The sequence below is a fragment of the Anas acuta genome, chromosome 1 (assembly GCF_963932015.1).
Source record: "Anas acuta chromosome 1, bAnaAcu1.1, whole genome shotgun sequence".
NCBI lineage: Eukaryota > Metazoa > Chordata > Aves > Anseriformes > Anatidae > Anas > Anas acuta.
Window position 1 is genome coordinate 15,045,759 of NC_088979.1, and position 25,768 is coordinate 15,071,526.

At 34.6% G+C, this 25,768-nt stretch overlaps 1 protein-coding gene across 4 annotated transcripts in view; it reads left to right on the forward strand.

Annotated features, from left to right (window-relative positions):
• DYNC2H1 (dynein cytoplasmic 2 heavy chain 1) overlaps positions 1 to 25,768 on the forward strand; it is a 170,378-nt gene that overhangs the window by 72,212 nt on the left and 72,398 nt on the right. For all 4 annotated transcript variants that reach the window (XM_068670205.1, XM_068670216.1, XM_068670225.1 and 1 more), the window contains exons 67-80: positions 290 to 409; positions 1,890 to 2,024; positions 2,899 to 3,042; positions 4,325 to 4,414; positions 8,291 to 8,356; positions 9,848 to 9,898; positions 11,458 to 11,535; positions 12,630 to 12,761; positions 14,809 to 14,881; positions 16,289 to 16,449; positions 19,557 to 19,682; positions 22,858 to 22,968; positions 23,605 to 23,760; positions 25,681 to 25,756. In XM_068670205.1, coding sequence (XP_068526306.1) covers positions 290 to 409; positions 1,890 to 2,024; positions 2,899 to 3,042; positions 4,325 to 4,414; positions 8,291 to 8,356; positions 9,848 to 9,898; positions 11,458 to 11,535; positions 12,630 to 12,761; positions 14,809 to 14,881; positions 16,289 to 16,449; positions 19,557 to 19,682; positions 22,858 to 22,968; positions 23,605 to 23,760; positions 25,681 to 25,756 — 1,519 coding nt within the window. The remainder of the gene's footprint in view (positions 1 to 289; positions 410 to 1,889; positions 2,025 to 2,898; positions 3,043 to 4,324; positions 4,415 to 8,290; positions 8,357 to 9,847; positions 9,899 to 11,457; positions 11,536 to 12,629; positions 12,762 to 14,808; positions 14,882 to 16,288; positions 16,450 to 19,556; positions 19,683 to 22,857; positions 22,969 to 23,604; positions 23,761 to 25,680; positions 25,757 to 25,768) is intronic.

Consider the following 25,768-nt stretch of genomic DNA (forward strand, 5'->3'; position numbering starts at 1 on the left):
AAAAATCAACGCTATACTAATCAACGCTGATACTAAATTAAAATTTTAGAAGATTGTTTTTATGCACTTTGGAACCAAAGAGCAAGTCCAATAATGAAAATAGAAACTCATTGATTTGAGTTACACGAGATTAATTGCTACACTCCTGTTCTCTGTTCAAACCCTCAGAAGTCTACTTTCAAAAGTAGACTATAAACTGGTATACAGTGAATGCTATATGATTAATTGATATATATTATGAAATATTAAAATATCTTCTACTACATTAAACAATCTCCTTTCTTTTTAGCTTTTGGCTTTAACAATTCAGCATGAAAAGCCCAATTTGGAAGAGCAGAAGACAAAGCTGTTGCAACAAGAAGAAGATAAGAAGATACAACTAGCTAAGCTGGAGGAATCTCTTTTGGAGGTAAAAATAAATTTACCTGCTGTATCTGTTAGGTCAATAAGATAAATTTGATATTTTATATGTTTCAATGTAAAAAGAAAGTACCGAAATCATGACCCCTCAGAATTTTTGATTTGAGAAAATAAAAGTATTATTTACTTGGGCATGTTGGTAAGAAAGAAATATAAATATGTACATCAGTCACCTTTACTAGATGGCTCCCTTAGTACTTGTACCAAGATGATCCTGTCCTACTCTTTTCAACTAGATAACCTAGTGCGTTCTTCTATTCTAGCTGGTGAATCTCTGCATCCAAACATCCTGATGTGCTATCCTAGGAAGTATTGGTTTGACTTCTCAAAACATGCCAGGATATACAACCTGTAAACCAGCTGTACAAAATAATCCATCACATTTTGCTCAATACTGATTTTGACTTAAAATATGGAAATAGGGAATACAGTTTGCAGTCAGTTAAGCAGATCTGGAATACAGTTTGCAGACAGTTAAGCAGATCTGAATCTTTGATGTGGTGTCTAAAGTGCATTGCTTTCTGATTTTTTTTTAACTATATAGTAACTATTTTAATTTTAAAATACTAGGTGTGTGTTGCATTAAGATGAGGAAAGCTCATGGCTCTTTTTTTTCCCTTGTCTGTCTTTACAAATCTTGCATATTAAGGTATTTTCATAGCCTAGTAAGTTAATATAGTTGCAGGTATATTTTTATTTTTATTTTTTTAAGATAAAACTTTAAATTAACTGTCTACTGTGTTTAAAACCCATTTAGTTTTCACTTTCAGATGAAACCTGAGAGTAAAAATTAACCAAAAAAAAGCCAATTTTGTGTTGTTGTCTGACCACAAAATGAAATGTGTTTACCGAGAGCTAGTTTAAAAAAAAAGCAAACCTTAAATGCCAGGGAATCACTCATTTTCCCTCTTCCTATTAAAAGTGAAAGTATTTGTACAGGAGAACTCAGGAAAGAGGTGGGGCAATCAAAAGCATTTTGAAGGGATCTCTGATTACAAAACTTGGAATGTTGTAGTCATTAATATTTATCTCTCAGTTGGAAATGAGGACAAAATTGTATGGGAATGTTGGATTTTACTGTTTCAAGGGAAGACAAATTTATGATTGATCAGGTACAGCAAGTTACTGCAAGAAGCCAATTTCAGGCTAAATTGGTAGTGAAATTGAAAAAAAAAATCTGATTTGTATTTGCTGTTGGGATGTTAGTGCAGAAGAATCTGATCATACAAATCATTCTGAAAGGCTTAATGACAGCGTGTTTCAGAATTTGTCAATCAGCATTCTGAGAGCTTGGTCCTGAGTTTTATTTTCCAACCTTCATTAATACATCATCTGAGTTTTTGGAGTAAACCACCTGCATTCACTATTCAGAAATATGCATGTCAGCTTCTAAAATGCTTACTTCACAGTTGTTTTTTTTTAAATGTAACATAGGTGACCTTTTTTTTCTTTTTTTTTTTTTTCTGCAGACACTTGCAACATCACAAGGCAACATACTAGAAAATAAAGATCTGATTGAATCTTTGAATCAGACTAAAGCAAGTAGTGCCCTCATCCAAGAATCACTTGCTGAATCTCACAGACTTCAGAGTTCCCTTGATCAGGTAGACAAAAAAAAGATCTTTTATTGCTGCTCTTTTCCTGCTGAGAAAAGTTATCTTGTGTGTGTAAATAGAGTATATGTACATCTGCAGGAGAGAAAGATCAGTAACATACTGAATTCATCTTTTGAAGTAAGAGATACTTGCATAATGCAAGTACAGAAAGCATTTTCAGTACTTAAATGTCTTTAATTTGCATTTGGCGAATGTTACACAATTTAAAGCCTGCCAGTTTGAGTTCAATTTTGTTTTTTTCCCAAGGACCTATCGGCGGGTATTAGGTTTTGACTTTGTTTTTTTACTTTAACCATCAGCTATTGCATATGACTGATTTTCAAGGCTCAAATGGACATTCTTGTTTAATAAATCCCTCGCTATTGCAAAAAAAAAAAAAAATTAATTGGTGGTGTTATTCATCTGGCATGGCTGGGTTTTGTAACACTTTACAAATTTTTCTCCTGTGTCCTATTTGTTATGTTTTGAATTTGCTGCTGAGTTATGGGAAGTGCTTTGTGGTGGGAGGAGACCTCAGTGCCCTTAGAATTAATTTCCAAGGTGTTCTGCATAACTTAAAAAGCTTTTTACCAAAGTGTTTTCTGCCAAGTTTAAAACCTAAAGATAGTGTTGAAGTCTTGAGTACATGGCCGTCAGTTTGAAAAGTTGGAAGGGATTGTGTTTTCTCAAGCAGTAGTGGGAGTCATCTGAATTTTTCAAGAGGGTGAAAAAATGTTTGTGTAGTATCCAGTAGATGGCAGCAATGTACTGTTTTGATTTATTTATACACACACACACACACACACACACACACACACACACACACATACACAACATATATATACACAACATATATATATGCTTTTTTTTTCTTTATCCACAGGAGAGGGATGCCTATCTCCCTTTAGCTGAGAGTGCTAGCAAGATGTATTTTATTATCTCTGACTTGTCCAAAATTAATAATATGTACCGTTTTAGTTTGGCGGCCTTCCTACGGCTTTTTCAAAGGGCCCTGCAAAGCGAACAGGTATTTTCTCTTCTTCTAAAGCTGTGAGTGCTGCAGATGAATCACTCTGTTTTGATCTTCTGAATTTTTTAGTTGCTCTGAACATTTTTAGGGAATAACGTATAATAAGTAGTGATGCTGAACTGTTGTGCTTTACATATTCAGAATATATACACATGGATTTTTTTTTTTTTTTGCCATTTACATTACATATAAATTGTAAAATCGCTAAGCCATCTAAATCCAAAGTTGCTCTTATTTGTTATTTCAGGCTTGCGCCTTGTCTGAGGTAAATGAATTAGGACATGCAAGTTTGACTATAACTTCAGCTCATTACTGCAGGCTTTATTTAAACAATATCCAATTAATTCTAGCAACAAGGGTTAGAATAAGAAAAGAGCTATATTTCTACATGGTTCAGTTATTGGAAGGAAGATCAAAAAACTATCTTGATACAGTTTGTAAGCATGCATGTCTTAGGAAAATGTCACTTTTACTTTTCTGTATTCTCACGGCCATTACATTTTTCTTACCGAAGTGCAGAATTATGGATTTATCCTTTGTCACCTCACTCTTTAGACATAAAAAACCCACTCTGACTAATGATGTGCTTTTTTTTTTTATTGAGCATCTCCAAAATTCATCTTTTTTTTCTTTCCTGTTTGTTTCCACTTCAAAAATGAATTCACATGCCTTTTATCATGTCATTTTGGATTGCCCTTTATTCTCATGTCCATGCTTACAAGATTCCTTCAGCTCCAATCACTCGCAGAAATGTCCTTCCAACTATGCAAACTTGCCTTCTTTAAGGTTTTTTACCTACTCCTTCTTTTCCACAACATGAAATTTCTAACTTCTTGTTCTTACTTTCACAACTTTTCATAATTTCTTCCTTCCTTCCTATTATGATAACCTATTTAAAACTCAACTTCTGTCTTTGCTATTCATGTCCTTCTTTACTTTCTTCCTTTTTATTCCTCCTTTATACACTTCTGCATTTTTCCTACACTGTCTTTCAGACTTAGGGAAGGGGTTAATGAAATCAGCTTGTGAATCCACATTACCCTCTTTTATAATCTCCAGAAAGGTAGAAAGGAATTTTTTTTCAGATAAACGTCACAGTACCTTTGAACCCCCTTGTAAACCTCCTTTTTATATCCTCCTGACACCTTTATTCCCTCCTGTTTCTCTTCCTCCTCTCTCTCCACCCCACCCCCCCTTTATTTCCCCTGGTGAAATTCACTCGATAATAAAAGTGTTTTTACTTCCACATGAATTTTAGAAATCCAAACTTTATTTTTAGGATTCAAGTAATACTGAAGAAAGAATCAAGCTGCTTATTGATGCATTGAAACATACAGTGTATGAATATGTTTGTCGCTGTTTGTTTAAGGTAAGATTGTAGTGCACTGGGTTTGAAAGTATTCTTTCAGCAACCAACACTGATCTAGTTCAGATAAGCAGTATTGTGTCAGTACAAATGCAATACATATAAAAAACTTGCACTTGTAATATTTAGCATAAAAAAATGAGGACAGAAATTTAGACTACGACAAAATTAAGCTTGCTTATGCACATTTTTTCCACAGAGCAGTGTTCTAATGGGTGAGGCTATTCTCAGTGCAGTCATATTTCTGCTTTACCTCCGGTTTCTCATCTCTCTATCATTCTGTCCACATAGCCAGTTCCAGGCTACTCAGTATTTAGAGTACTCTTCATTCTGTTCAGTTTTATGTCTAGCATTTCCAAAGTATGAGTGTTTGACTTAGCTGTTGTGGTAAGGTTGTGTATGATCTTTGCTACTTTTTTTAAAAAAGGAAGCAAAAACAAACAAACAACGACAATAAAAAATAATTGTAATATTTTCTTTCCTCTTTTCACCTCATGACCCAAATCTCTATTGGATAGCTTGTTTGTTTTTCCATTTCTCTCCTCTTTCTCCATACAATGTTCTTAATGTATTTATTGTTTGTTCTGCATCTCTGTCAGATGGCTTTTCTCTTATTGCTTTCTTGGTGAAAACCTAGGATAGATAGGCTCTTCACTTCCACTTTTCATTTTCACTTTCACAAGGAGCAATTATAACAGGAGGTCTCATAGTACTAGGATGAAGATGACACAGTAGGTCTGCATAGACCATATGAGCAGTAGTAGAAATTATGCAAGACTGAAGTTTGGTAAGTGAAAAAAAATGGATAAATCTTGGAAGATTTTACCCCTTCAAAATCTAGCAACAGTACATTGAGGATGCAGAAGTGGCAACGTTTCTAAGGATTTTGATTTATCAAAGTTCAGCTGGACTCTTATGTAATATTCTCATAATAATTTAATGTCTGTGTTTGAAGTGGTGACTCTGTGAAGTCTTCCAGTAAGTCATCACATCTTTTCAATGTTGGAAGGCAAGCTATTTTTATATGTCAGAAAAGATGAAAGATTTCAAAAACAAGGTGCAGATAGATTTCTAGTAGGAAAGATTTTCACCATGAATGATCAGGCTAAGGTTTAGAAGATACTGGAAGTGTAAGAGTTATGATGCAGCTTCAGACTAATAGTCTGAATTAGTATCAGACTAGTATCAGCTTAGTATCCTGCTCTGATACTGGATTTAGAGAAATAATAAGCTCCTCATGCCATCGGCAATCTACTACTAATTCAGCCTTTTATTCATGTTTTTAAAGATTACTGTGGCACTGAGGCTGTACTAGAGTTTTCATACATTGCATAGCTGATAAAATTTTTACATCTGTATCTGACATGATGTATCAGGCTAATAAAAAAAGAATCTGGATGAGAAAACAGTAATAATGAAAACAAAAATAGTTCGGCCCTCTTGTGTAATTTTGAACCTAAAAATGTAACAGACATTAAAATGAGGAAGACAGTATCAGTCAAGTAGTTCGTCTTATACCTCATAACATGTAGTAATATTTCCCAGACTATGCTGTCTCAAATTTAGTCCTGTCTCTTCTGATGTCTCATGCAATTCATTTTTCAGTAGTAGTCTTGGGAACCTAATATTCTTTGGAGTTGTAAGTCTCATTGCTATTAAACTATTTTCTGATACTTAAATAAGAAATCATTTTAGATTTTTGTCTTCAAGTTTCAGCCTAATGTTGTTCACTTATTTAAACAAATAATTTTACATTCTGCAATGTATTGATAGATAAGATACACAAAAAAAGAATGCAGTTTTCAGAATCACAGAGTGGTTTAGGTTGGAAGGCACCTCTAGAGGCCATCTGGTCCAACCCCCTGTTCAAGCAGAGCAGCTTGCCCAGAACCATGTCTGGGTGACTTTTTAAGATCTCCAAGAAGGGAGACTCCTTGAGATGGATCCCCTGATAATCATGGTGACCATCAGGCAAACTCTTCAGTTTATCAACATCTTTCTTGTACTGAGGGACTAAAACTGAATGCAGCATTCTAGAGATGAGGTCTAGCATCTGTTGAGTGAAGAGTGGATAATTAGTTCCATTACTTCCAGCTTCCTATCTCAAGACCCTGTATCATTACAAGGGCTTCTTCCTTCTCAGGGACAGGACTTTACACTTGTTGAATTTTGCAAAATTCCTGTCAGCCACTTTCTGCAACATGTCCAGGTCCCTTAGAATGGCAGCCCTGCCTTAAATGTATTCACTGGTCCCCCCAGTTTGATGTCATTTACAAACGTGGTGAGTTGTTACAGATTGCAGAGACTGGTTCATTTGCTGACATCACTATCAGAATTTCTGTCATCTGAAATACTTGCTATTATTTCTTCCCCTAATATAATATGATGAAGTGGTCTGCTCCTTCAGCCTTACAAACCGGAATATGATGTGGTTTAACCTTACAGACCGGTTTCTTCAGTTGTGGGGAGGCATCATAGTGGATTTTCTGTTCAATTCATGTATTCAGGCATCTTTTTTTTTTTTCTCAAAACCAGCGTGCAAGAGTGGTAAATGTTTAAGGCACTCTCTGATATGCAGACAAGACATGACTAGTGTGCACCTCTGGGTCCAGGGTAGCAGTGTTTCTGGTGTGTCTAGATCCCTTGTGGGATCTGAGTGCCAGGTGTCCACCAAGTGGCAGAGCCATCACAAGATGCAGGTAACCATTCCTGTTCAGGAATCTGTGAGATTTGGTTTTACAGCTCAACAGCAAAAGACTCCAGAGGTGTTGAGTATACACTATTGCCCTATTGTTTTAAGGACTACATGGAGAAAGTAAGAGGATTCTTATGTAGATGCCCTTGAGCTAAGGACAATCAAGCTGTCATTTTGAGGTACACATAAGGCATGGTATGTGGGAAACCACACTATGGAAAATTCAAACAGCATTGTTTAGAAGTCAAGAACAGAATTAATTTGTACAGGAGTGCAGGGGTGTTGTGTTTATCCGCTGAGACTGCTAAGTTCTGCAGCTTTAATACAATGCTATGCGTTGTTTTCTGTTTCCTTCTCTTGTTCTTTCCTGTCACCTCTGCTTTGTATTTTTAATTACATTTCACCTTATTAAAATGAAAAGAAGTATCAGCTTCAATATGCTTCATGCTAACTTACATTCTAATGAAAGAAAATATGTGTATCTTCTACTGTCTGGTAAAATACATCTTCCAGGTTACAGGACAGTCCTTGGAAATTCGAGGCCTCAATCTAGGTTTCTGGGTGCTCCTGATTTTAAAGAGTATTTACTTTCAGTGTTTCACATCAACTTCACTATGTGGTAATCTGTGCTTAACAGTACCGCTTTGGAAAAACTGATCTTTTTGTGAATGTTTCTGTCTATGGACATAAGAATCCCAGTTTTAATAAGCCAAGATTATTTTCATAAATATTGTTTTAAGTGTTTGTGTGGTGTATCCAAAAGTTCCAAAGGATCCTTATTCCTGGTTTATTGCTCCAGTGCTCAAAACTGGCAGAAATTTAAGTGATGCAACAGATCTAGGATTTTTTTTTTTTCCAAATTTCTGTCTTCTCTGGCAGTTTTGAAGCCTTTACTGTCTATGGTTTCAAAAATAATGTACTCTGTTTAGTATGATTGCTTTGTTACAAATACCTGTTTTTTCTTCTTCCCTTGAATTTTAGATGTAGTTTGATACAGGTTTCAGGTCAGTGTTTGTCTCTAAGTTGCGGAAATAATTAGCAGTTTGGAATTAAGAGGTGTAATTAAGTCTCTGCTATAGAATTAGAGGTGTTTATTAATAAAATGTTCTTACGTTATGAATAAGAAAGCATAAAGGTAATGTCTGATGAACATACAAATGCAATTTTTTCTGCTTTTGTTTCAGGCTGATCAACTAATGTTTGCTCTGCATTTTGTACGAGGAATGCACCCTGAATTATTTCAAGAGAATGTAAGTGCTAGAGAAGAAAAGCCCCCAGTTCCCTCAGCTGCTCTTCCTAAGACCTGCATGTTCCTCTCCTCGGGTGTTAGATTAACGCTGATGGCTGATTAGCACAAGTCAACATTTAATTATCCAAAATACCTATGCAGAAAGGAGATACAGAGCGTACAGGACATCCATGGCTTTTTATAGTAGAAGCTGAAGGCCAGAAGGAGTACAAAATGTTAGTAGATACCAACTTGCTAGAGAGTCAACTCAGTAAAGGGAGGAATGTAAACACCAGATAATACGTTTGAAGCAAGTTATGGAACTTTGTTATGTGAAGTATGTGGATGTAATTAGCAAGGTTGAAACTTTTTGATGTTATGAATGCAGTCTAGTTTTATTGAAGGTGTATGGATTGACCAAGTGAAATCCCATAGTCTGTGGGATTCATTTCCTCAGTGAAGCTGCCTGATAAAATTAACTTGAATTTGTCATGTTGGTGGTAGTTGTGGTTTTTATTATTAGGACTTTCCTAATTCATATACATTACTTGTCTTCAGCTTCTGAAAATACTGGTTTATCTTCCTAATCCTTGACTTTATAAAGTCATGAAGGCAACAATTTGCAAGTAGTTTTCTGACTAAACTAAAGCTTGACTGCCTAGACTTCTTAAGTGTTGTAGATACTGATTTTTTTTGTTGATTGCTGTTGTTGAGCATGTATTTCCATCAACTGTTAGAGTTCTTAACCCACTTGATACAGATTACATGTAATGCACATTCCTGAGTACTCAAGTATCCAAGTATCTCAGTACTCAAAAGTCAAAACAAATAATATCAATAATCCTCTTACTTCACTGAAAGGTAGAAATTATTTTCATTAAAATTGCTAAGAAAAGAGTTCTTGTGCAAAATATTTATTGAGGAAAATTAAGGTGAAATTCTTCCTAAATACTTCTTTGAAAGCTTTTAATGTGATGAGAATAGAAGTCTCTGAACTGTGCTGCTAGGTGTGCCTCACTTGACATTACCCCTTTCTTAATGTAACCAAGGGGTTCATAATACCAATCTATTTTACTAAGTATTCCTTTTGTTCTAGTAACTGCATCGTTTGGTTGCAATAACATGAAACAATACTGAAACATGAGGCCCATATTTATGGGCCTGACAATAACCAGTCAGGCAGTACGTGTCCTTGTAAGCCAGGCATGTTACTCCTCGAGAGTCTGTACATGGATGATCTGGGTGGAGGCTGTGGGTCTTGGAAACAATAAGGTTTCTCCTTTGGTTTATTTGCTTGTAAAGCACTGCAGTCCCTTAGCTTGAATTCTGCAAAAGGGGCATACTGTTACTATTATGTGGAGTTTAAAAAAGGCTGTATAACTCTTTCAGAATCTAGGTTTTAATTGCTTATCCTCTGAATTATTTCTGTTTTGCCTACATGCTACTATGCATTACTTTTTTATTCTTGAAGATGTCTGGTCATTTATCTGAGTCGTTCGTTTATTCCCCCTAGGAATGGGAGACTTTTACAGGTGTGATCATTGGAGATACCATAAGAAAATCAGTAAGCTACTTTTTTCTGTGTTTTTTTGAAAAAAGTAACATCTAATTAAATCCAGAGAAGTTAAGATTATGTGCTTTCTACATTGTTTTATTAATTGTATTAATACTTGAAAGGAACAGATAACCTTTGAGGTAGTAATATTATAAACCTATCTGAATATGGCAACTTGTTTTCTATCCATATCTTTTTTGTCTTTGCTGCCTTTTTTTTCTTTTTATTACTGTTAGCATGATTACTATTCATTTTATTCAATTGTGTATTTAAAAAGGTTTTAAACCCTCTTCTATAACTAAAATAAGTGTTTCTTTATCCCTCTTTTCTACAGGGTTATACATGAGTTGTAGTCTTTGCATGGGTTAATGCAATTGTCCACACTTTACTACGTTTGATTAGCTTTTTTCCAGAGCTTCAGTTTTGCATCTGAAGATATACTTACCTACACCTAGTTTACATAAGCTAGAAGCATCTGTTTCTTGCCTGAATAATTATTCTACAGTTATTAAGCGTCTTTCAATTCTACAGAAGCTGTATATTTTCAAAATAACCTTCATTAGAAAATGGTAGAGAAACGGAAAAGCTAGCACTTCCTAGACTTAACCATTATAGACATTCTTTGAACCAGATATTCTCGCAGTTTTGAAAGGGGTGTGAAGAAACTAGAGATTGGTCTTCGCCTCTGCTGCTGCTAATCTCTTTTCTTTTGCTTGGGGTCAGGCTAGCTTATTTCTATCAGTCTTGGCTTCAGTTTTCATTACTCCCAATTACTTTTAACCTTTAATCTTGTTTACATATCTATATGAGGACTATGCAGCTAGTTATTAACAGGAATTGTACCATAACTTTCCTTATCATTTTTTTTTTTTTTTTTTTTTTTTGCATCTTTTCTGGTTCTGATGTATACTTTTGGAGATCTGTGGGGTCAGGTGACAGGGTACAGTAGTGACTCATATGGTGGCATTGTCCTTTAGTGAATAAAGAGCCTCCTGATGAAAGAGATTCCACTGCAGCTTAGACTATATTGTGGTTCATCCTTAACATTTCCTTCATCGCCAACAACTAAGAAATAGAAACATAAAGCTGTGGCCAAACTTTACTAGTGCAGAGTTGTCCAAAATGATACTTTGCATGGTGAATTACCCCAGAATTGCCCTTTGTATGAAGAGCCATCCTTTTCATGACTGTGAATAAATGTAATTAAGTTATTTTTTGAAGTCAGTTGATTGGAGTGCATATGCAAATAGTCAGTCATTTGGGTCACTTGTCTTTATACAAAAGAAAACTACTTAGGGTTGAGCAGGACTTACAGATACACTAAATAATTATATTTTCATGCTCAAGCAGTTAAGCAAAACTTGATGTGATCAGTGTATCTCTAAATTGGTAGCTTTTATTTCCTTATGCCATTTATGATTTTAGCAACAGCCCACAGAAAGACTCCTGTTAGGAGCAAAATTTTTTATTAAAAGTGTGTTTTTTGCAGTCTTGCTACTGAATATGGTGTTTCACAAAAAAAAAAAAAAAGTGTAACTTATTTGTCCAATGTAACTTGTCTCAATAAGGATTCACAAAGAAGTGCTCGTGACCAGATTCCTTCTTGGATAGAACAGGAGAGAGCCTGGGCAGTAGCAACTTTGAAGGTATACATCACATAGCAGTTTGAATTTACCTTAAATGTCTTTGCTTTTAGCAAATGTAATTTGGACTTGAGTACTCATGTATGCATTTGTCAAATGGAAGCATTTTGTTATATTAAATTGTTACATCTTACAGAAATTGTGATATATCTCTTTGAACAAAATTCTAAATTGATTTGCTATTTCATTTGTTCTGAAATCTTTTGTGTGCATCTCTACCCAATTTCACAATGAAATACATGAGTGAACATATCATCTTAGATTAGAAAATATTTTAAGCCTACCCAAAATATTATAATTTGTAAAAATAGAAAATTATACAAAGGAAAAATTGCAAAGAATACTTATGTTACAGGTTTCTCTTGTATAATGTCTTTTCAGAAACCACTTTATATTGTATTAAAATCCATAGGTCTTTAATTGGGAAACTAGTTTTGTAGTTACCAAATTTTCATGCAAACATTTAGACGTATTTCACAGTTTGTAATTGCTCAGATCAAGTAATTTCGTATTAAAACAATACAACACTTTCTTGGCTTTGATTCATCCTGCAATGGTCGTTGTTGAAATCCCTTCATCTAAGGACAATTAAATGAAAATATTAGTCCCTGAAATTCTGTTCTAGTATGCAAGGACTTTTGGTGCTAAATCTACAGATGATTATTTTTCAGTTCTGTTCACCAGACTCAAAACAATTACAATAACAGTGTGGCAAGCATGATTGGTGCTCACTGTTTTTTTTTTAAACCCTAACTAGGTCAATCAATAACATGCACTAATAGAAAAAGAACCTTGTCATGATGAAAGGAAGGAATAAATTTAGGTAGGGCCCAAAGTTTGAAGTTGAGCCTAGAAGTTTAAAAACTGAAATACAGAGCAAATACAGACTTAGCATTCGCAGAAACTAGGTAAACAAATGGTTAATTTTAAGTTCTAACCTTTTGTTTTTGAACTCCAAGATTAAAATTAAATGGAGTTATGTGATATGCACAGTTATTTACAGGTTTAGGATCACAGTCATATTTGTGAATGACTTAAAATATATGATGTCTAAATGACTATTCTTTATTGTTAAATATTCATTATTTGTTCTGTAGACATCTCTCCCAGGTCTCTATCAGACACTTTGCCTTGAAGATGAAGGTCTATGGCATACTTTTTCTCAGAGCTCTGTTTGCGAGCAAGAATTTCCATCTACTATTGTAAAAAGAATTTCTTTATTTCAGCAGGTAACATACCATATTAAATTATTTAAAAATAATTGTGATTTCAGCATTGAATGTAAGTTTTACATCTCAGAAATTTAGGCTTCAGACCTGGATGAATTATAAGCAGTGATAATATCTATGCTGTTTTATAGCTCAAATAGTTTATTTAATCTAAGGATTTATTTCTACAATATATATCTAGTTCTCTCATATCTAAGTCTAATTTTTTTTTGTGTTAGTGTATTGGCTGCAGCTGAGCATACCCTGCAGGGTAACAAGATCTTTGTTAATACACACAGAATTGATTTTATGAATAGGTATTGAAATTATTTCATAGTTGCTTTGTTACTGCAAAATTTCTCAGCTTGTTGAGCATCATTAATTTAGATTGTCATTAAATGCAAACTTAGTCACCTGACTGAAACCCATAAAATGCTGTAGCAGCCACTGCTTATTAGAAAAGTAGTCTTGAAATACTACTCTTCCTTGATTAAAAAACTCACCTAGAATGTTGGAGAGACAGGTTCCTTACTCCCTTGTAGGATCCTTCTTCCCAGGAAGGCAAAAATGTTATCCCTCTTGCGTTTATGAAAGAAAGGGCGTTGCTAATTATTTTCAAAATTAAGTAATTTTCTTACAGTCATTTTTCTATTGAAGAAACTCCATGTAGAATGATTGCCCTTCTCAATCTGAAGAAGGGATGGGGGTACAAGACAATGCATTTTCATGTCGGCTAGCTATTGAAAGCTCTCTGTTTGGTCATTTTTGTGGAGGAAAACAGAGAATTTTTAAAATACTGTACACAGAATGTAGGAAGAATCATTTTGCAAAGGTTCTTGTCTGAGCTATGTTTGATTTGATGAAGTGCAAAACAGTCTTTTGTGTGCAATGTACTGTCATTGAAGTTCTACATACAGGAAAATAAGTCTGGAATGATCGACATAGTATATATCTAGTTCCTTGCATAGGATGCATTAAGAAAGTTTGTCATGATGAAGTCTACTGAAACAACCTAGTACAGATTTATGTGCAACTTATAAGTTATTTTCTTCCAAACTGTATGTTGAACACTCAGCATAGTTTCAAGCTTAAAAAGTAGTGCTTTCCTAAAAATTTAACAAAATGTATGTTTTCCTTCAAAACCAACAAGAGGTATTCCAAATTTTGAAACTGGAATATGATGGCTGGGTCAGAATTGTGGTTTTGTGTACAAGTCTGTGGATAAGTAAAGGGGTGGGAGAAGGGGTGGTGATTTTAACAAATCATTTCCACTGAAGTGTTGCCTGTACTGATGGAAGTTGCTGAAAAAGAGGTAGCTAGTGGGGAAACTGCTAATTTAATTTTATCCAAATTGTTTAGGTGTTCGTGTTTTGTAGTCTTTTGAAGAACATAAGAAAAACATTGAACCCATTTGTTCTTTTTGAACCCAATGTTCTTTTGAAGAACTTTGAACCTCCCTTTGGCAGGGGGTTGGACGCGAGGTCCCTTGATGTTCCAACCCCTACAATTCTGTGATTCTGTGATAAGCATCTGCCTAAGTAGGAGGTTTGCAAGTCTGAGTATCTCAGTAAGTTAAAAGAAATATGAAGCTCTAAAGTTGCTCTTAAACAAAAGAAATTATTTCAAAATTAATTATTTTACTCTATTACAGCACTAAAATCAGAAACATTGATGTTCCATTTAAGGATTTACGGTGTAAATATATGTATAAAATTATAGTTCAGAAGAGCTGTATAAAGTCAAGTTGTCAAGTTTGGTTTTTGTTGTTCCTGCTACCCACATGGTGTATACCTTTATTCTAAAACATGATATAAAAAGTTCCAGCTTACAAATAGGCATTTGATGTAGAACTACCCTCCAGTTCCATTCAGAAGACAAACTGCTTACAAAGGATGTTTGTATTAGGTTATATTGGAAAGGAATGATTGGATAGCTATACATGTATATAGAAAGAGAAAATAACTTAGTTCTAGAGTGAAGTTAAAGTTTTCTTTGAAGAGTCTTGCTTTTTTAATTGTTACAGTGTATTTTTATAAACAAATTTCTCCTGAATATATTTTATTTTAAGGTACTTGTGGTCCAGGCTGTTAGACCAGATAGACTACAGAGTGCTATGGCTCTTTTTGCATGTAAAACCCTAGGTAAGTTCATTTTTCACCAGGGTGCCTCCACGCAGCAATTAAATACTGTGGTTATTTTGGTCATACATTTTATTTTATAGTTCTTACAGAAGTTTTATAATTTAAAAATAGGTTGTAAATGGAATTTCTGTTTTTGTTTTTGTAAAGTGTTGTTGCAAAGTACTTGTAAAATTGTTTTTTGCTGCATTGTGATTTTAAGAATCTGTGAGATGAATTTATTTTTGAACACTAAGCTAAAGCATAGTGTTCTAAATGTTGTGTCCAACTTTCTAAAACCCAAACTTTTTAATGGAAGAATACTTAGGCAATTTATTTTCATAAGTGGTGCATCTCAAAAGTGCTACAACATATTCGGCTAAGCAGTTACTCATTTACAAGGCACCTCTTTTAAATTATCACCATTTCCATAAATGTGGAATACATTAATATTACGTAATAACATAAGTTGCAGGTGTGCAGATTCCAGTCCATTGCCCAATCATGGCTTTTTATGCTATTCCTCTGTTAATGCAAGGCCAAGTTTTAGTCTCCAGTTAAATAAAATTATGTAAGATATCAAAACTTATCAATGAAGCTTTTCAGGAATCTGGGTGCATCTACTTCCACTGCTAAAAATAGTAGCACTGCCATTAACTTCTGGTTTGTTTTGGCTGTATTATATTCTGTGCATCTGTTTATAGAAGCTAAGCAGTTTTAGGAATAAGAACTTAAGGATGATTGAACAAATGAAGAAGAGTGGTTGGTCTAGCATGTTACCATCTTTGGCAATGACAAAAGATAAATGCCAAGGAAAGAGTATAAGAACATCACACACCAGTAGTGAAACCTTTTGCAGTGACCATTGTTTTCTGAAAATGCATCCATATTTCTAAACTCTTAAAGAACAACTTTAGCAACATCAGGATGTTTTGGAGCAATTTTTTTTTCCCTTGCAAGTAATGTAATTCCTCAATTTAAAGCTTGTATATGTGCTTGTATTTTGAAAGTTTCGGATTGTCCTCACTCAGATCCTGATAATTGAATTATTTGAGTATGTACACATGTATATTACTGTTTAACCATACTAAAGTAATAGATTATTAATGGAATTTTAGAACCAAAATTTTGGCCTGTGGATTCGTGGCACGCCAGGATCTATAATAATAATACCTAATTATGTGTCATACTGCAGTTTAATTTTTTGATAGTCAATTAATATTCTCATTTGTATACCAAAAGGGTCTTTTTTTATGAATTGTAAATCAAGTAAAAAACAAAGCAGAAACAGTACAAGTCTTAGAGCTTCGAAGAAATCTGACTTAATTCCAGCAATTTGCTAGCTGATTTTATTTGAATAGTAGAAAAAGTCTTTTGAAGAGCACTCCATCCTGTGTAGTCACTTTATATTCATAATATTTCTGATTACAGGAATAAAAGAATTATCTCCTTCACCTCTGAATCTGAAACGTCTGTATAAAGAGACTCTAGAAATTGAGCCCATATTGATTATTATTTCTCCTGGTGCTGATCCTTCTCAAGAGCTGCAAGAACTTGCCAGTGTTGAAAGAGATACTGAATGCTACCACCAGGTCAGTCTTAGATGAGAATAAACGGGAGAAATGATTAAAAAACACAATGTGTAATGTAAAATTTTACAGTAGTAATATCTGTTTTACATTCCCTCCCCAATTTATTATGTAAAATCATAGTTTGGTGTCTGTGTGTTTGTTATTTCTGCCTTCTGAATCCATTGGCCAAATAGGGTAGAGAAAAGAAATGCCGTCAGAGATACTCAGAGAAACAGAATCCACATCAGAGGCATTTCTCTGGCTTGGAGAAGGGAAACGTGAGAAGGTAGATGGAAGAGAACAAAAGAGAATCTTTAGTGTGGAATAATCGAACCATGAAACAAAATCCACTCAAAACAAGACTTCATAATTTCCTTATAGAACCTATGTATTTTTTCTTCGACAGAAAACATACATGTAAATAAGACGTCAAGTATTTGTGAATATCTTGGTATTTTGTGAAATTCTGGAAAATATTTTGAGGAACTTTGGAAGTAAATGTTAACCAATTAAATTGATGGGAGTTCCTGAACAGAACTCTTACATTTCATGTCTGTTGAAAAACATGTTTAAGGTTGACCATCCAGGAAACAATTTCTAAGAGGAAGCCTGATAGTACTGGCCTGTACTTAACGAGATCTTCCTCCATCTTATCCCTCATGAAGACTGACGTAACATTTGCTTTTTTATCAGGAAACACCCAAATCAACATGACCTTTAGAAGATTATACCAAGTAGTCTTGCAATGACATTAGCTGGCCCCCCAGCACTTTTTGATGCATCTCATCTTTTCCTGAGGACCTGTGTATTTCTAAGTGTGTAGAGTGACTCCTAAATCTCTCTGTCTCTACTGTGGGCAGTGCTTCACTCTGCTAGTAAGCTTGGGAAACCTGAGAGGCCTGGGAACAGGACCTACCTGTGAAAACTCAGGCTAAAAAGCCATTGAGTATCTCAACCTTTTCCGTGTGCCTTGTCACTAAGTGTCATGCTGGCTGAGCAATGGGCTCACAATGCTCCTTAGCTTTCCTTAGCTGAAAGGAACTGAACAAAACTCAACAAGAAGGACGAGCAAAGTCCTGGCCTCGACAGTAAGAACCCTTTGCAGTGATATTGGCAGTGACCTGAATGGTTGGAGAGCCACTCTACTTAAAAAGATCTGGAGGGTTTTTGTAGGCAGGAGGCCGGACATGAGCCAGCACTGTGCCTTGGCAGCAGAAAATCTTTGTGGTGACCTAATTACAGTCTTTCAATACTTGCAAAGGAGGTCACTGAGAAAATGCATTCAGACTTTCTGCAGTAAGGCATGATGGGAAGGCAAGGAGCATTGAGCATAAATTGTAACGACTGGTTCTGACTTCATGTAAGGAGAAATGTTTTCAGTCAGGAAAAAATGACAGTCAGATTGTCTGGTTCAGCCCTTGGAATTTTCCTTAAGCCTTAAGGCCGGTCCTGGTCTTATCACTCATTGCTGATCCTGCTTCGAGCAGGAGGTTGGATCTTCCAAGATCCATTCCAACTTGAATGTATACCTGTCAATAAAACATTCTTTCCTTCTTTCATTTGAAATACTCGTGGGAGGGGAGTTACCTAGCTGATCACTGGTTAGTATAGAAATAGGAAGTTTAATGTTGCTTTTAGATACTTGTAATTGTTCTTTTCCTGGAAAGTGCATTGATGAAAAATACGTTTTTACCATCAAATAGTAAAGATTTACATCTTACTGCCATTGGGTCTAGTTTTGTGAGTGTTTAAGAACGCATGTTTCTTACTTTGCCACACAAGTCTTTGTGTTTATGTCTAAATGTCCTTTACATATTCAACATGTAAAATGTAACATGGTACAGTATTTGATTAAGGAGGGGTACTCAAAGGGGTACTCATCTGAAAGTTTTCCTATTAATGAGAATATTTTGTTGGTGGTATTTTTTTCCTGTACTCTCTCATGCATTTTGAATAGAATGTATAGTATCTGATTTTTATTTTTATTTTTTATTTATTTATTTTTTTCTCTCTGGAATAATGTCTCTTATGGTATAAAGAACAGACACCTAAATTTGTGTGGTACACAAATCTGGTGACTTTATTCTTTCAGTTATCTTCTTTTATCTATTTAAAGTGATTTCAAGATACTCAGTTTTGTGTAGGCAGAGTACATGCCTGTATCAACATGTAAAGCTAAAGCCACAAACTTCTTTGATTCAGTGGAGTTATTTGATAAAAAGATGTAATGGATTTATTGTTAAGATATTTGGTAAAGTTATATTAATCATAACGGTTCTATTTTGTTATAGCAGTAATGCCAATTCAAGATTTTTCATATCACTTAAAGCCACTTTCTTTTCAACCTGTTTCATTCAGGGTTTTTTGTTATGTACAGCTTCCAGTTAAATTCTAGGGGAGAATTAAGGTGAACAGGTGAACATACTATTAGTCCAACATTAATTGTTGCAGTAATTGTGCTGCAAAACAAATCTTTTTATTATTTCCAGTTTTCACTGATTTCTCTGAAAATTCAGTTTTGAATCTTTGTCTTTCCATTTGATTTCCAAATGTATTCTAGCAGCAATATTGTGCTATAAAAAATATGAAGAAAAGACTTCTTGCTAAGTTATTCATATCTCCCAGCTGGAAAGAGAAAAACCTTAGTTTTTCAGTCATGTCAATATGAAATTGATAGTTTCTCTTCAAAGGAAGTACTCCTAACTTAAAGTCAAAAGGAAATTTGTTCCCATTTATCTTTCATTTTTATCATATCAGCAGTTCTACAGTAATATAGTTCAGTCACTGATATTTAAATTACTTCTGAGTTCCCAGGGAACGCCATCACTGTCACTGAGTGATGTATGTATTTTTCCGTAAAACGGTTAGGTAATGTTGTTTCTTAAGAAGCTCTGGTTAGATATGCTGCAAAGAAAAAAATACACTTTCATCAATCTTTTCCCTACTTTAGTACCCTATTACATTAGAGAAAATTATGGTTATGGTTAAATCATTTTTTTAATTTTTTTTTTTTTTTTTTACATATACAGTATATATACATACACATACTTGGAAAAACTGTTTTGTATTTAGCTGTTAAATGAGTCATGATAAATTCCCGATACAATTTTTTTTTTTTTCTGTTTCAGATTGCAATGGGCCAAGGTCAAGCTGACCTAGCTATTCACACTTTAAAAGAATGTGCACGCAATGGAGAATGGCTGTGTTTAAAGAACCTGCATCTTGTTATACCTTGGCTTCCTGTATTGGAAAAGGTAATTGTGGCTAGACAAGAATGTTTTGGAAACAAGACAAAATTAGGAGGCAATTTTGAAACAATCATGCATTTCCATGGTGATGCTTAGAATTTCAGCAATTGAAAAATAAACCTTTGCAGGTTTCTCAGTCATGAATAAGGTGAAATGCTTCATATCTAAGCAACTGCTTTTTTTGTGTGATTGCTTTAATCTTCATACAACATAGAGTATTTCTGCCACAGTGAGTGTAAAAATGCTTCTGTTAGGATTTCTGATACTTTACAGGATGCAGCCTGTGTTTGCTGAATGATGAATCCTTGTATACTTGATTATTTTTTTCTTTATATAGTAAAATTTATAAATTTATACATATATTTACGCTTCAGTTCTAGAGCTATCTTATTAGTTCTTTTCTTGTTATTTTTAAATATAGCTTGTTTCTCAGTCACTAAGAGGTGTTTGCAAATTTGAAATTAAACTATTTTTTTTATAAAAACGCACTTACTGACTCAAAAGTGCATTGACTTGCTAGCTTTACCTATATGTCTAAAATCCAAAGAGACAGAACAAAAAAAGAGGTTTCTTATCAACAATTACTACAATCTTACTTGTCCTATTTCTAACAGTTGTTCATAAAGTGTACTCCATGCACATCAGCTACAAGTCTCTTTGTGTCCAGTGAGAACCATGTAATGTGCAAGTACCTTTAACATTCTTATAATCCATTATGAAAAAATGGACAGGCAAAGCAAGATAATGTTGATGTGTGTTAATCTAATTTGAATATGGTAATGAATTGCAAGGAAGTGTTTGTAAGCCTCTTACTAATTATAAGAGTAAAATTTTAAATCTTATAACTACATATGGTTATAAATCAAAAATTATTCCTTCCACAAGAACAAAATTCTGAAGGTGTTAAAGTTTCTGCTGAACTTAATATAGACTGAGATTCATTGAGGTTTGACTCAGCACAGCCACTTTTCTGTTCTGCACGCCGTTAACAAAGTGAGGCTATCTTATTCATATATTTGAACATTTTAAGAGAGATCTGCCTATTTGTAATTCATTTCCATCCAAGTACTTAAATTTAGTTCTCACAGCCTTTCCCTTGGAGCAGATGAAATATATCTTCTAACACACTGGTCAATGTGAGCTTTATCAATATGAAGGTTAAAGTCTCACTGCTAACAGCTGACCGCCCTCAGCTGTCTTCTAGCTAAACACGGTATACCAGAGGATATATGCAGCTGACAATTTCACTTAAACCAGCGTATAAATCTCTCCCCCCCCCCTTTTTCTTAAATGCTTTCTTTCCTGCTTCCAAGGCTGTGGATCATTTTCATATCTTAGTTTGTCTCCCATAACATCCTCATAGTCAAGATGATGAAAATACAGTTGTACCACAGCAAGGTAGATTGAAAAGTAGCTGAACTATGGGGCTCAAGGGGCTTTCTGTCAGCAGCACACAGTTCAGCTGGAGGCCAGTCACCAATGGTGCCCTCCTGAGATGGATAGTGTAGCCAACATTGTTTAACATCTTCATTAATTACATTAATAATAGGACAGAGAGCATCCTCAGTAAGCACAGGTAATACAAAACTGGGAGGAGGGATTGAGAAGGACCTTGATAGGCTGGAGAAGCAGGCTGACAGGAACATCATGAATTTAGCAAAGAGAAGTGAGTCAAGTGCTTCTACTGGGGCATAAAAATCCTAAACCACCTGGACAGCCGGAGGGGGGGAGTCCTGGCAGGTAGGAAGCTGACTATGAGCCAACAGTTGCAATTGTAGCAAAGAAGGCCAACAGCCTCTGGTGCTGCCTAGCACAACAGAAACAGTGGACATACTGGAGTGAGTCTTGCAAAGGGCCCTGAAGGCAATGAAGTGACTAGAGTGTACCTAGAGGTATTTAAGAGATGTGGATGCAGCACTAGAGGACATGATTTAGTGATGGGACTAAGTAGTTTGGGACTAAGTAGTTGAGGTTGAGGTTGATGGTTGATGGTTGAACTTGATGATCTTGAAGGTCTTCTCCAACCTAGATGATTCTATGATTGCATTATAAATGTGTCATCTGAGGAGAGGTTACAAGGTATGGGACTGTTTAGGCAGGAGAAGAGAGGTTTGGGGGAATCTTATCAGTGTGTGTATCAGAGAGACATTAAAGGAGACAGACAGACTTCTCACTGGTGTTCCATGACAGGACAAGAGGCAATGGGCACAAACTGAAATACAGAAGTAGTACAGGAATTTCTGTTTAAACATGAGATATTTTTTTAATTTATTTTTTTTTTTTACTGTGAGGATAGTGAAACACTGAAACGGGTCACCCAGAGATGTGGAGGTGTCTTTGGAGATATTGGAAACCTGACTGGACACAGTTCTGGGCAACCTGTTGTAGGTGACCCTGCTTTGAGCAGCGTTTGGGCTAGACAATCTCCAGAGGTTCCTTTTGACATTCAGTATACCAGATAGAGGTGTTTTTGTTTTGCCTAAAGAGAAGAATGATTAATGGGTTAAGAGAATATTCTTTGCTAAAATACTGAATACAAAACAGTTATGTCCTAGAGATTACCAAAATGAAGGGATTTTAAGCAAATCTGCTAGTGTTTATTGAGATATGAATCTCCTAAGGCACACGCACAGAACTGTTGCCTTTGTTCTCAAGGCATTCGTCAAGTAACTTTGCTGGCTTCATACATAACGCATCTGTGATTCGCAGTTTTCTGTGAATCATAATACATGAAGTATGCATATAACATAAACACTTAAACAACAACCAAAATTAATATAGGTGGAGAGTTACTGAAATTAATTGAGATCTGTGGTTGATACGCAACCGACAGTCCAAGCCTTCTTTTGAGACCTAGCGTTTTGGTGTTCTTTACTGAAGAGAAGTAAAGAACTGATATATATATTTTATGCTCTGAATTTAGAATCTAGGATGGAGTTGCAAATATTTTGACACAGCTAGGATGAACTTTGAACTTGAGAATAGCAAGCACATAAATTATGTGGAGACACACCTTGAACTGTAGTCTTTTAAGTAACCTTTACTTATAAAAAACAAATAAGTAATTTTTAGACAAGCATAACTTTTTAATTCAAAATATCATTTTGTAAATGCTTTTCTGTGTATTAAAAGAAAAACAAAGTACAAAACCTACCTCAATATATAACGTTATCTTTGACAGGAACTGAATACATTACAGCCTCAACCAAATTTTCGCCTTTGGCTTACTACTGAAGTTCATCCAGAATTTACTCCAGTTTTGCTTCAATCAAGTCTGAAAATAACCTATGAAGTAAGATCTGTTTGGAAAGCTTGTATTGGATGTTTAAAAAGAATAAATTTTAATGCATAGTAAGCTATATATTCAGATAGACTGAAGTTTGGATAATGTGGTCTATTTACAAACCAAAAAGAAAAAAACATCTTTATAAACAAGAAAATGTGATTTAAATCTCTAAAAACACTACCTAATATTAAGTCAGAAGACCAACATTTTATCATATTTATCTACCATATGCTAGCTAGCAGAGAGCTGTGATGGCATAAGGCTCTGGTCACAAAAATAGTAATTGGTAGTTGAGTTTGTAAAACAGAAGAAAGATTCCTGTGCATGGGAAAAAAAAGAATTAATATTTAAATTTACATATTTTGGTACATTACTATTCCTTCTACTAAGTTGTTTTACTGTAGTTCAGTCCTCCTAACAATTGGTTCTGGTTATAATTTAGTTGAGTATGCTTACATTATTTTCAGTATAAGATTCTGTTGTTAGGTGATTTATTATAGGCAGTTGTTTATCTTGAATTTTGTTTGATTAAGTACTACTTGTCATATCATTAAGTTATAATTTATAACTTGGAGTTTAAGAAAATAAAACATAAAAGAATAATTTTTTTATTAGAACAAAGTGTTTTTATCTCCTTTGCAGTCACCTCCAGGCCTTAAAAAGAACCTCTTGCGAACCTATGAATCTTGGACACCAGAGCAAATTAACAGAAAGGGAAATTTGTCTCGAGCCCATTCTCTCTTTTGTTTAGCATGGTTTCATGCTGTGTGCCAAGAAAGAAGAAATTACATTCCTCAGGTAATATTTTTTTTTGATGGCTTTTTAAAAATTTACCCCATTTACTGCTTTTTATATCGAGAAGTGTTTTTCATCTTGTATATGTTGGATCATGCTCAGAGATGAGAAAAACTTGGATACTTCTGGTGCCTGCTTTTATTATTGTCTTTGAATTAATTTCAGAATAACATCTTAGTAGCCTAAATTCCTGTTCCTCTGAAAATTGCCACTGTCTGCATGGAACTATTGTGTGATTTGTATACTAATGGATGCTGAGGAGTGAGGTCACATTGGAAATATCCTGTGAATCTTTTTTGCTTGGAATAGAAAAAATATTTGGAAACAAACAAATGAATGAAAGTCATAAGAAAAGAGACACTTCAGTGGAAAGGAGGATGCAATGTTTTCTACTCTTTATGCACACAAATCCTATTCAGAGCAAAGGAAGAACAAGGGAATTTGCTTAGATTTTTTTTTTAAACAAACATTTTTTTTTTGTTCACACTTAAGCTAAACAGGGGAAAAAAAAAAAAAAGAACAAATATACCCAGCAAACTATTCTATGTCTTGTTTATTTTATTTAGACTAGTGATGAAAGTAATCTGTCATTCAAAAGACTCAGTCTGACAGAGCCTGGAATGTTTAAGAGTTTGGGCTTTTTTGTTTGTTTTAACTTTATGAATTATAGAGCTGTCTGCCTCTTGCAGGAACAGGCTTTGAACATAGTGTTTAAAGAAGAATAGATGAAAATACTTAAAGTAGTGATCTGTTATATGATCTCGTTGTCTTTGTTCAAATTAATGTTAATTTACCACAAGCTTTCCAATTGACGCAAGATAGGGTTAGTTCTCTTTCCATAATGTATAACTATGTTTGCTTCATTCAGACTTAGTGATGATTTTATCATTTATTTTATTTTATTTTTTCTCCCTAAGATTACCAGTTTGTTTTGGGTTCATATACAGATCTGTCAAATCAAATGTGATAAAAATATTGAGAGACTGCAGCATCTTGGCAGTTTATGACCTTTAGGGTGATTGGCTGATAGCTAAATTGTGATGTGTGGTGCAGCTGAAGTCTTGACCTGAGACTGAATTAATCTCACTGCATATGTGCGTGTTACCTGATGTATTAGAACCTTTCTCATCATAAGTCATACACACCTGTTCCTAAGATCAATATGCAAAAGTACAACCATAAGAAGGTACAGCAACAGGAGATGCCTTTGAGATCTGGACTTCCTAAGTTCTTTGTTATATACCAATATTTATGTGTAGTTATCCATTCACATTGCAAGACTTTTGTCAGAATTACACTGTACACGGTAATGCTATATAAAGAATAATGCCACCAAGAACCAAAAGAAGTATGAACTGACAGTGATCAAAATATGCATGCAGTGGTCAGCATTCTTGCTGTAATAGTAGCAGTAATTGTTTTTGTCCTTACAATTTTTTCTGTCAGTAGAGAAGTGATGTGAAATATGGAGTAAGATGATTAAAGTATAATGTAGACTGTATTTGAGGAATCAGACCTCTTTATTGAAATCTAAATGAAACTGAAATAAAAAGAAGTCTTCAGAAATAAAATAAAGACATAATTCAGTGAGTGACCTAGATAAAGCTGTCAGCAGGTTTGAACTGCATTAAGTACTGTTAGGAAAGAAAAGAATCCTAAGTTTACCTTCCTTATTCTTCATGGATTCTAGTAAAATTAAATGAAATAGTAGCATTATCTTATTTTCTTTTTTCTTTTTTCTTTTTTTTTTAAATAACTTCACTTAATGTTCTAAAGATGCACTTTATAAGACCTAGGTTCTCTCCTTTTTTCACTTAGCACTAAGCATTATACAGTATTCAGAAGCCATATCATGTCTGCATTTTACTTTATGATCATCATTGTGTGACTAACTGATTCTTAATATTTCTTTTTAAATGGCAGGGTTGGACAAAGTTTTATGAATTTTCTTTATCTGATCTCCGTGCTGGTTTTGACATTATTGATGGACTCTTTGAGGGTGAGTCACTTA